This window comes from Nanorana parkeri, unplaced genomic scaffold (assembly GCF_000935625.1).
Source record: "Nanorana parkeri isolate BGI_ZX_2015 unplaced genomic scaffold, ASM93562v1 scaffold250, whole genome shotgun sequence".
NCBI lineage: Eukaryota > Metazoa > Chordata > Amphibia > Anura > Dicroglossidae > Nanorana > Nanorana parkeri.
In genome coordinates, this window is record NW_017306518.1 from 298270 (window position 1) to 311450 (window position 13181).

General features: G+C 41.8%; 1 protein-coding gene across 1 annotated transcript in view; it reads right to left on the bottom strand.

Moving 5' to 3' along the window:
* The window catches only part of KITLG (KIT ligand), a 65700-nt gene extending 53036 nt beyond the window's left edge, over positions 1 to 12664 (bottom strand). The window contains exon 1 of the mRNA XM_018556722.1: positions 12545 to 12664. Within this exon, the coding sequence (XP_018412224.1) occupies positions 12545 to 12559 (15 nt within the window). The 5' untranslated portion in view covers positions 12560 to 12664. The remainder of the gene's footprint in view (positions 1 to 12544) is intronic.
* Positions 12665 to 13181: the final 517 nt, after the last annotated feature.

A 13181-nucleotide genomic window follows, 5' to 3' on the forward strand; every position in this document is an offset into this window, starting at 1 on the left:
TATATATAAATCCAAATGGACATATAAATGTGTAGATATGTTTTTGAGCATATTCAGTGGTAGTAAAAAGGAAATGCAAAGATTCGTGCTAATACTTTTCAAGGACACCCTAATGACGGGTATGGTACCGGCTGATTGGCGGAAAGCAAATGTGGTGCTAATATACAAAAAGGGGAACAGAAGTTCACTGGGTTCGCTGGGTAACTACAGGCCTGTCAGCTTAAAATCAATAGTGTGCAAAATATTTTAAGGCATGATAAGAGACTACATGCAGGAATTTGCAAATAAACCTGGCATCATAAGTAGTAACCAACATAGTTTCATGAAGGACCATTCTTGCCAGACCAATCTATTAACATTCTATGAGGGAGTTAGCATTAATCTAGACAGAGGAATACCAGTGGACGAGGCATATTTGGATTTTGCTAAGGCATTTGACACAGTACCCCACAAACATTTACTTCATAAACTAAGGTCTATCGGATGAAATTGTTTGTACATGGGTGGAAAACTGGCTGCAAGAATGGATCCAGAAAGTGGTAATAAATGGGTCATTTTCTAACTGGGCAAGACGTCATCGAGCTAGAGAGAGAGACTTCAGCGAATGGCTACAAAATTATTTAAAGGGATAGAAGGCCTGAGTTATGAAGACCGCCTCCAGAAATTAAACTTATTCCCCTCAGAAAAGAGGCGATTACAAAGAGATCTTATTGCAGTTTTCAAAAATCATCAATGGGGTTCACAATATTCAGAACAAACTGTTTAATCAGAAAACTGTATTGAGAACACGGGGACACAACAGGAGGTTGGAGGAGAGGGGGTTCAATCTCAGGAATCGTAGGGATTTTTTTACTGTGAGAATAGTGAAATTGTGTAAGTCCCTTCCACAGGCGTTGGACTCTGCTGATAGCGTTGATAAATTCAAGAAACTTCTTGATGAGTTTCTTATTTCACTGGATATACAAAAATATGTTAGAGTTAGAGTCAAATAAATACAGAGACACAATCGCACACAACCATACACGCATAGGTTGAAATGGATGTACCCTTGTCTTTATTCAACCTTACCTACTATGTTACTATGTTATTTCATCACCATAATAGATTGAGTATACACCTAATATATTTCTACAAAACTACTGAGGAGTGGTCCGGTGGGAGGAGCTCCAGTTGGGGTCCTAATTCAGCTGGCCAGTACCTCTGGGCAGTCGCCGGCCAGCTAAATTAGGACCCCACCTGGAGCTCCTCCCACCGGACCAGCGCTGACTCCTCGCTGCTCACCAGCACAGCGCCGCACATCGTGAGCAGTGAGTGACGGCAAGGGGGGTCCCTATAAAGCAGAGGATAGTTGTAAATCTATTGTCTCCAGTGTATTAGCAGTGTGTACTCTACATATAGAGTACACACTGCTAATACACTGGAGACAATAGATTTACAATTATCCCCTGCTAATATGAATGGGTTAAATGATCCATAGTACATAACATGTAGTTGTACTATGGATCATTTAAACCATTCATGTTAGCAGGGGAGAATTGTAACTCTATTGCTGCAGTGTACTCTATATGTACTGTACATGTACTACATATAGAATACACTGCAACAATAGATTTACAATTATCCTCTGCTAACATGAATAGGTTAAATGATGTAACTACATGTTATGTACAAATTATGTACTACGGATCATTTAACCCATTCATGTTAGTAGTGCAGAATTGTAAATCAATTGCTGCAGTGTATTCTATATGTACTGTACATGTACAGTACACATTCCCAATTCACTGCAGCAATAGATTTACAATTCTCTCCTGCTAACATGAATAGGTTAAATGATCTGTAGTACAACTACATGTTATGTACATATTATGTACTATGGATCATGATTTAACCTATTCATGTTAGCAGGGGATAATTGTAACTCTAATACTGGTGTACTGGACGTGTGTGCTGTATATGTACTATGGATCATGATTTCACCTATTCGTGTTAGCAGGGCAGAATTGTGAGTGCCTCCCACAATCTGAGCACCGAGACGTGATGCAGCGATCCTGCCCAGCGCCGACTACGAGAGGCACAGCGTGCGGCAACAGGGATCGGAGTGAAACTGTGAGTGAGGGAAGCTGGGACAAGGCTGGCTGTAAATCTATTGCTATAGTGTACTGGACGTGTGTACTGTATATGTAGTACATATATACAGCACGCACCTCCACTACATTACAGCAATAGATTTAAAATTCTCCCCTGATAACATGAATAGGTTAAGTCATGATCCATAGTACATAATATGTAGTTGTACTATGGATAATTTACCGTCACCTGTCCCTTTAAGAAAAAGTATCGGTAATTGGTATCGGTAAGTACATGGTCTTGAAAAAGTGGTATCGGGACATCCCTAATGGAAATTATAATAATATTAAAACACAGAGTAGAAAAATATAAACTACTAACAATCTGTAACATATAATAGGGCTGATTTATATCCCAGAAGGAATGCAGGTCATTTCTATTAGCAGCCAATCAGATGTAATCCTTTTTTCTAAACTGCTTAATGAAAATGGCAACTAGGCTCTGGTTGGGCCTCATGAGCTAAACTAAGATTATTTATTTAGTGTTTAAAAAATTAGCTCCAAAGTACTGTAGTAATACAATATGAAATGTAATGTGTTTCAGTATTAAATTGCAGTGAAAAAAAAACCCACTGCATCCATTTATCATAATCAATTTCTATTTGTAGTGGGAATCTTCAGATACATTGGATTTTATCAGGAATAATGACTAGTAATAATGGCCTGGTGTGACTGTCTACACTTGGGTGGAAATGCCAAATGAAGAACTCTAATTTCTTTTATTGCATTATAGCTGCTCCATTGTGCACTTCAGTTAAGGACATTTGATTCCCTTTCTTCAGCTCGAGCGTTATTGCATTCTATAACCATATCTTTTACCTTTATTTCCTGAACAATATATGTGGGTTAGGAGAACTAGATTCACAAATGAATTCTACATCGCAAAGGATCTGCACACTTTATACCGTTCTCGTTCATAATAATATAACAAGCAATGAAAAGTAACCTTACCCCAAGCAATCATAATGGATCACATATCAAGCTGCAGTTTCGAACAAGCAACTTATTCTGAGAAATCTTAAAGCATGTGAACTTCAGCGAAAGTCTGTACTTTCTGCATGCGAATACATACTTAAGGTGATTGTAGCCTTATTAGTACACTTGAAACAACATGGGTGAGTTAAATTATTAGGATAAGCTTTCGGGTATCTACCAGCTCCTTTTTCTTGGTCAAAGCTGTACTAATACCGCAAGTACATAAAAAGAGAGCCTTCCAGTGGGGACTCCTGTTCCATTGACATCTAAGAGGGGTGTTCCCCACACATTGTAGAGTTTTCCTCTCATTTCCCTTTGTGCTACAGAAAGTAGAGAAAAATTGTCCCAGCAGAACACAAATAGCTGCACAGCCCAGCCTCCCATGCTGCTATGCTGCCATATATATGGGTACCTCTGGCATCACTGTTTTGTGCTGTGAGTGTGCTCAATCACGCTTCCAACAGTGCGACCGACAGCTCCAGGTCACTGTTTACATAGGGAGCCGGTAGGATGTACTCCCAATCATGTGCCCATTGTAATAGTGCATAACAATGGTCACATGATCGGGAAGCTAGGGAAACACCTCTGGCATTAAGAACCCCTTAACAGTGGTAGATGGTAAGGGGTTAAGCTAAAAACCTTGAGGCTGGCTTAACACCTGTATGCCATGGTAATTCACAATCTGAAGTGCGGTAAAATGCAGTGACATTGATTTTGAAAGATATTCCAACACACTAAAGCTATGCACCTGAGTTGTAACACACTGCAGCCCAGGGTACTGCATGGCAGTAAATAAAAAGGGTCATGTGCTTTTTTAAACATGTTAGAGCCCATTGGCAGCCCACTCAATTTGAATAGGCTGCATTAACACAGCACGCGAGATAACTCATGTTAACGCACTGCAAAGATTTAAATGGGTCCTGTAAGTTTTTTCTGCATTGGTGAGTGTTGGCAGTCTATTGAAAATGAATGGGCTTATGCAACACAGTGCAACTTAAAGCGTGTGCAATAATGTACTACAACACAGTGCCAAAATTGTGTGTGTTAGTAAAGTGGGATGCTTGTGTATTTGTTATATATATATATATACTTTTAAACACCTTTTTTTCCCTAACAGACACCTGATGTCTCACCTTTGTACTTCTGAAAGCAACTGAGGACACAGTCCTTGGTCGTCTTTTCTATCGGCACCCAACATTGCACTGGACTCGAAAGTGCTCACGAATGCGTACTTCCAATTCAGGAAACAACTCTGCTGCGGCCGAAGGGAAATGTAGAAAACGTTATGACTCGATGCAATCAAATCCAGTTATAAAGTTTTCTAAGCTGCTTCAGCTGCTCACCGGCCACTGAAATCTTGTTTACATTTCTGCAAGGGAGAGTTGTAAATTTTTATGAATGAATGTGATTGCATGTGATGCTTGTTAGATGCCGCTTATATTCATGCATAACTACAGGCACTCCTGGGCACCAAATAGCTGTAAGTTTTTGGGTACGGAAACTACTGTAAACGTACAGTTTCCAAACTTACTACTAAGCAATAAATACTAAAAAGATCCTACAACTCGAGCCTGTTCTATCCTAAAGTGTCGGTATTGCTGGAGCAGAGAAACAGGGCTGGTGGCTGGGAAAACAAGTAGGAGAGCCTAATTCATATCCATCGGCTCCTTAGGGGGTGAGCGCTACATAAACTTTACTTATTTTATGGCAGGTATGTGCAGAATTATAAATAGTAGAAGCATATTTTTGTAAGCACTAGTTTTGTAAATCTCTAAAAAAAACCTGTCAATTAAATTTAAATTATAATATATGCTCGTCTTGGCTGCCACTAGGCCTTGTTCTCTGCAGGCCAACACCCATAAACCCCATGCTTGTCTGGTATCAAGATTTTCAGCTCATCTGCATAAGATTCTTATCACACTTAAGAAGGAAAGTTTAAGATTTACACTCACCTATGACAACCCTAACATTTTAGACTTGCCATCACTTTTTGTTTCGGTCACCAGGACAAATAGAGAGGGTGATTTTATCTAGCAGTGACACATGCAGCAATAAAACTTGACATGGGTTGTAATCCTCCCAAACTCAACCCAAAACTAAGAAAAGAACTTTGAGCTATACATACGCTTTAAGTGTAATGGAGGTTGGTCATGCTATGTCCCATATACAATGTTAAATCATAACTGGTTGGAAATTATTCTAAACCTATAACAGACTATGCATATTATTTACACATGATTTCATATCTTTAAACTAGTATCGGGTCCTCAACCTTTTGCCTTGTAATGCGAAACATTCAACTTGGCAAAGCTTTAGACCTCCCACTAAAAATGTTATCATAATTATTACAAATTATTGTAAACATTAAACAGTTTAGTTTAATAGTCAACATATTAAAGTATACTGTATGTAACCCTTATCATTTATATCCCTTTAATTAAATCCTGTGTTAATAATTCATCTGGTGTTTGTGCTTTTTTTTCAGCTACAGTTATTTTCAGCATAAAATACCTGGCCATCCTGCCAATGCCCTCTTCTTTGGCCTCTTTCACACGTGTGTTAAAACCAGGCATTAGAGAAGCGTTTTGAACGTCTCTCTGCCGCCTATTATTGCCCATGTGGGATAAAGCAATAGCAACCGCCCAATGCTGTTCACATATGGGTGTTAGCGATGTGTTGCTGTGTGTCAAAAAATAGAGTGAATGTCGCGTTCTGGAGGCATTGCCACTGGAATAATGCCTCCGTTGAACTATATTGAAGTCCCCCTCAAATGCTCGGTCAATGCTCCTAAAGCAATTTTTGGGCATTGAAGAAGCATTGCACAGGTGTTTTAGGAGAGGCATAAGAGGTTTTACAATCCCAGAAACCACTGGGGAATCATAGAGTGAGTGAACAGAACAGGTGCAGATGCCACTTCCTGTCTGCACACTCAGCTTAGCAGTGCCAGCTGTACCATTGCCAGGTATTGCAAAGACCAGCCAGGACCAGTCAAGTCTGAAATAAATGTTGCACGGCTAATTAAAGCAGTTGGGCAATACCCAGAATTGTATGATCCAAGTCTGCGCAGCTACTGCGACTCCTTAAAAAAAATAAAAGTGTGGCCACTGCTGGTTACTTCCCTTTACTACATCACTTTACCCTTTAACACACTCCCCTACTTGGAGGGCATTTTGCAAGCGTTTTGATGTCTCCTTAAGGGCCTGTTCACACGACGTCCGTTTTCTGTGCTGACCTGATCCGTACGCTCCTGCACTAAAAATGCATCCCAATGTATCCCTATGTGTTTTATGGGCTACAGTTCTCACGTGCGCAGTCCGTACAGGTTACGACAGAAAAATACTGCATGTCACATTTTGTACGGTCAGGAAACGGTCCGGAAACCCAAAACGCGTCAAAAACGCACTGCACTGCAGCTAACATACTGACAGCCCCACTCCAGCAAAAAATATATATATATTTTTTTTTAACTGGAACGCATCAAAAACGCGGCACGAACACATAGCACCGCGTCTGCAGATCCGCACCTCATCCGGACCTGATCAGGACCTGAAACTCATGTGAACAGGCCCTAATGCCTTAAAAATGCCTGCCGGATGCCTTGTTAGCACAATAGGCATGTTAATCAGCGTTACTCTTTCATTAATTTCTCAATAGCACACTCCACGATATCTATGGAGGGAGCCATGGTTGTAACCCATGCCAGACTGTAAGCTGCACTATATTAAATCTTTGTTCTTGGGTTTAGTCATCTTTTAAAGCCATGCTATAGCTGTGATCACATCAACATCATCCAATTGCATAGACATCAAGCATCCACTGCCATGCAGTATGTTTTAAATAACCGCTACTAACTAGATTTACATGTTCCAGGATAACAGGAGGCATTTTCAAAAACATTTCCTGGACTGCTCTTTAATAAATGATGTGTGTGACCTCTTCACACTAAAGACCTACGGGTTCCCATTTACAAATAAAAGGACCCCTTTCCATTGTTTGATACCATGACTCACACACAATGCTTATATTTTTATTTCATAACACTTCAAATGAAGCACAGTGAGCTCTTACAAAACCATGTCTTTGCCGTCTTATAAAACACAGATCGTAAAACATCAGAAAACGTGGTTCACATATGTGTTCACGGACAGCTGAGTTTTAAATGAAGAAACTCATATAAGACACTAAAACATTAACCATACTAGCACAAACAAAAACAAAAAAGAATTCCTAACTAATCATAAAATATCCAGAGTAGCCAGACTACTAGTCCAGGCCTGACTAACCAGATAAATACAAACTTTACAGTACTTAACTTTGCTAGTTAACAGGAAGACAACAGTAAAATCCCATAAGAAGTTTGCCTTTTAGTGGTTCAAAAAGCTTAGGGGTTTTGCATAGAGTACACTAATCTTCCCCTAAGCTCCGTTATGGTAAAGGAGATACCTGGGTTATAGGCTGACACAAAGACTAAACATTTTACATAGAGAATGTATGCTAAGCATGTATCTATGCATAACAAAGGTCACATCTGGGGGTTTAAAGTTTGATGCTTACAAGAAAGCTAAAGTCAAGCTGATGGAAAAAGTCCTTGGTTCTCTGGGAGATCAAGTGCTCAAAGTTTACAGTGGGTAAATTATCGCTATTTGGCAACCAAACCTAACAAATGGCAGCAACCTGTATGTCAGGCTACCACATGCATGTATTCCACAATTTGTGGAAAGATTTAATGTACACAAAAAATAAAGCAATTATGTAACAAGGTGCTTAAACAGTCCAGATCTAAAGCAGCCTTTCTCAACCTTTTTACCCCAGGGGAACCCATAAAATATTTTTCAGGTCTAGGGAAACTTCTATTAAAAAATTAATCGGTGTCAGTGGGAAAAATGCACCTTACTTTGGTGGTCACTAGGAAGAATGCCCCCCTTACAGTGGTGGTCAGAATGGCACCCTTACAGTGGTGGTCAGTAGGAAGAATGGCACCCTTACAGTGGTGGCCACAATGGCAGCCATACAGTGGTGGCCAGTAGGAAGCATGCCCCCCTTCAGTGGTGGTCAGAATGGCACCCTTACAGTGGTGGTGAGAAGAAAGAATACCCCCTCTCAGTGGTGGTCAGAATGGCACCCTTACATTGGTGGCCAGTAGGAAGAATGCCCCCCTTTCCATGGTGGTCAGAATGGCACTCTTATAGTGGTGGCCAGTATAAAGAATGACTCCCCTACAGTAGTGGTCAGAATGGCACCCTTACAGTGGTGGTCAGTAGGAAGAATGCCCACCTTACAGTAGTGGTCAGGATGGGACCTTTGCAGACAGCTAAAAAGATAATTGGTGCCATGCCATTGGCTCTTCCAAGTGGTGTTGGCCCAAGAATAATACAAGCACCATCAAAGAGGTGGTCTATCAGCCACAGCTCAACGAACCCCTAGCAACCTCAGGAGGAACTGCCGGGTTTCCACAGAACCCTGGTTGACAATCTCTGGTTTAAAGTAATTGGCATTTTTTAATACAACACTGCAAAACCAAGGTGTTGCAGTAACCCTAGGCAACCAATCAGAAATAACCTTTCATCATACTGCCATCAGATGAACTGTCTATAGTGACATACCAGTGCTCGCTGCATTGTTTCATTATATAAGCCATAAACAGGTAAAAGGATCCCTTCGGTGGAACTGGTATACATAACACAGAGCACAGCAAAAAGAATGATGCAACAAAATGGGAGTGGCCTGTTCATTAAGTACAAATTCTCTCAGACACTGAATCCGGCAGCCTGTTATCATTTATAGAAAATCTATGCATCAAGCCGAGGCAGTAATACTACTCCTTCCTGCTACAGTAAATTAGTTTCCAGGGTATTTGCTATCCTCGTGTAGGAAAATGTTACATAAGTTGTACTCGATCATTAAGCAAGTTTATAATTCCAAGATGAATGAAAGCTGTTCATGCTTGCAAAAAAAAATACTTACCAGCACAGCATTTTGGGAGTTATTGTCCACCAAACAAAGAGAAAACCCTACTCTGATAGACCTTATATCTCTCAGGGAAGCTCTCCGTGGCAATTTTCTAATTCACTCAATTTATCTTTTACAGGGATATGAGTAGGACTTTGATAACTGATAATGTCTTTGGCCTCTGCTAAGCAGGACTATGAAGTTTAACTCGTTCCTCACACAGGTCACTCGCCAGATGTGGGGCAGGAGATGTTATTGGTCATTACAGACCGGAGGTGAATTGTACCTCTCACCTCTGCCACATTCCAGCTTTGATGGCAAACCCTGGCAAAGTTTCAAATGTATTGGAAACCTTTACTCGTACCTTACTTCAAAGTTATTTGGCTCTATTACTTGTATAAGAATCACCCACTCTTGTAACTGGTCTTTTGTGAGGTCAATAAATTCCAAGTGTATGCAGTTCCCTCATGAAGTTGGAGGAAGAATAGAAAGATTTCCTAACTCAGTTTGAATGTTATCAGCTAGAAAATGTAAATAAAATAAAGGAAAGTTGTAGATACGTGAAATGCTTGTTTATTTAAGGAAATACCTGTTCTACGAGAGTGCCCTTGATGGTGCTTTGTTTCAAAGTATAAGCAGACAGTCGTGTTGTTTCCATATTGACAGAAATTACAGTAAACACACACGAGCCTCTGAAAAAAACCAATGCCAGTGCAAGCCTTGTGAACGTTATAAAAGGAGGCATTGATAGCTTACATCATAGCTACTAGTATCAACTCCCATTACTGCCTTCCATTTTACATAATGTTAACACTGCAAATAGGAGACATGGATAACGTGCATAAATTATGCTTCAACCATGCGTTCATCATTCAAAGTAATTTGTAGATTTGCAATGCACCTTCTCACAAAAATGATTGCAGAATAAAGTTTAAGGGAGAAGAAAAATTTTTCTTTAGTATGTTTCTTAAGTGTTGCATGTGTTTTAATAATATGCACATGCATTACAATAAATGTATGTGCATTTGTGTGAATTTACTTTAATGCACTTTTATGTATTCAAATGTATGAAAAGGAATTTCCTGCAATGTCCAATCAGCCCACACATGCATGGAGCAGAGCACATGTACACTGCAGGTGAACGCCTTGCACACAGACACATAAACTGTTAACCATGTGCACCGCATCATGTCCTAGAAGTGTGGTGACAAATGTAATGCCAATACTGAGATCCTACATCAGATGTACTGTCTTATAACTATAGCTAAGCCTTTGAATGAAACTTGAGGGATGTATGTACGTGCCATTTCTGGCCCCTGCTTTTGCCTGACCTCAGTGCTGTTCCAACAGCTTCAATACTTTGTTGAAATAAGTATGCAGATCAGGAGCTCTGATTTCACCTGCAGCATACTTGTTTGAACTGAGGAAGCGAAAAAGCCAAGCCATTAGCATTTTCAGCGGGGCGGTGATTATGGCAGCTTTTGTATTTCTCTCAGAACAGGTTTTAAAGAACTCATAAAGATATCAAGTCAAGCAAATTGCAAATTGCAGTGAGCAAAATTATCTGTGGGCAAGGATTTGCTCTTCGGGTCTGGCCAGGTTTCTTGAGATACAGTATCTGTGCATGGCTGCACCCACTGTCATACTGTTGCAACCCTGCACGACGACCGGCATGTACTCATGACTTTTGTTTTACTTTTTATGAATGCAATATAGTCATATCTGGAAGGTTCTTGTAGCAGAGAAAACACCCTGGAAGTTATAATTGATTGACCTCTGGCTGTAAAAGCATACTATCTTAACATTCCAGAAAACTACTGTCATCATTACTACAAGATACAGAGGGAGCCACAAGGCAAATGCAAGTTGCTGAGACTTTCAAGCAACGTTATTAAAATCCCAAAGTGTATTATGCATTGGAGCCTGCAGGGCACACGCTGATCATGGGACCTGGCCAGTGTGCACTACAGTTCCTCCAAATCATTAAAGGCTATAGCCGGGGTGGACAAATTAAAATGGAATTCAGGAGCCTGTCTGTCCAGTCCAGGAGCCAGCAGGATTTTTAGGAGCCTGCTCCACAACTAGAGTAAACCTCAAAAGTTAGGTACCAGCTGTGATTTTTTAAGGATTTGTCCAGCCCTGCTATAATGCTACTTGCACACTGGGAAACGTACAACCTACTGGAAAACGTGTGCAAGAAGGATCTCCAGTAGGAGGAAAGCCACATGTATCTCAAAAGCACAATAGCAGAATGCAATTAGCAACAAGACAGTTCTCCCTTGGAAAAGAAAAAAGAATCTCTTGCGTGTATTTCCTCTATCCCTGGACACTGTGCCCTATGCCAGGAATCCCCCACTCCCAGTACTTTATGCCAGTTCTGTCCCAGGCTAGCGCCACAATTATTTTTAAACCCCCCCAGTGCTCCATACCAGCTCTGTCCCAGGCTGGCACCAATTCTAAGCCCACAGTGCTCTATGCCAGCTCTGTTTCAGGCTAGCACCAATTCTAAACCCCCATTGCTTTATGCCAGCTCTGCCCCAGGGTAGCACTACAATCAATTCTAAGACCCCAATGCTCAATGCCAGCTCTCCCCCAGGCTGGCACCAATTCTATGCCCATGGTGCTCTATAAGAGATCTGCCCTACTCTGGAACCACAACCAATTCTAACCCTCCGGTGCTCTATGCCAGCTCCACCCCAGGCTAGCACCAATTCTAAGCCCCCATTGCTCTATGCCAGCTTTGCCCCAGGCTAGCACCACAATCAATTCTAAGCCCCCAGTGCTCTATATGAGCTCTGCCCCAGGCTGGCACCATTTCTAAACCCCAGTGCTCTATGCCAGCTCTACCCCACGCTAGCACCAATTCTAAGCCCCTATTGCTTATGCAAGCACTGGCCCGGGCTAGCACCGCAATCAATTCTAAGCCCCCAGTGCAATATATCAGCTCTGCCCCAGGCTGCCACCATTTCTAAGCCCAAAGTGCTCAATGCCAGCTCTGCCCCAGGCTGGCACCAAGTCTAAAGCCCATGGTGTTCTATAAGAGCTCAGTCCTAGGCTGGCACCACAACCAATTCTAAGCTTCCTGGGCTCTATGCCAGCTCTACCCCAGACTGGAATAATTCCTAACCAACCTGTGCTCTATGCCAGCTCTGCCCCAGGATGGTACCTATATACAGCTGCGTGCTCCTTGTATTTCACACATCTCCCTGCACTGGCTGTCCTGACATGCAGGCAATAAAACACAGCGGAGTTTACTGTCACCCACGACATCTAGGCTTGTTGCAGCACATGCTGTGCACCCAGGCATCTGCTAATGATATACTTACGGGATACATCTGTACAAAGGACAAACAGCGGGGGCACAAATGCATGTCCATATTACATCCCAGATTATATCTCCTGTGGTAGACCGCGGTGCAGAGATCACTCCATGCAAGCCCTGGATCTTTGACATTTCTGGGTGTCTGCCATAGTAATTCCCAGCTACTTACTTTTGTCTTCTTCATAAGGAAAAGATGCAGCAGTCCAGTCCAGGTAGCTTGTACAAGATCCTTTTAGCTGTTGTAGAGCCCCAGCATATTTGAGCTAATCCGTGCATTGGGTTTTCTTGTCCTGTGGTGATGGTAATCACTGAATCACTTTGCTGCCTCTCCTGTAGTATATAATCTCCCCGTAAGACTCAGCCTGTCTCATAGTCACTTTGTCGGATTGTGCACTCTGATCCCGATCACTAGTTATATACAAGACTTCCCCCTCCTGGAGACACGCCCACTATTGCCTTATTTGGAATGCCAGCAGAGGCAATTCACAGGGCTTCGCAATCAATTACACTGTACACGGCTGGGCAGCGGTACAGCACGGGACAGAGTGACTTATGAGTGCCTGGACTGAGGGGTAGATGGCACTGACTTATCTTATCAGATGGGACGGGTGCCTGGACTGAAGGGTAGAGAGCACTGACTTATCTGATCAGATGGGTGCCTGCACTGAAGGGTAGAGGGCACTGATCTATCTGATCAGATGGGTGCCTGGACTGAAGGGTAGACGGCAATGACTTATCCGTTTAGATGGTGCCTGGACTGAAGGGTAGAGGGCACTGACTTATGTGATCAGATGGGTGCCTGGTCT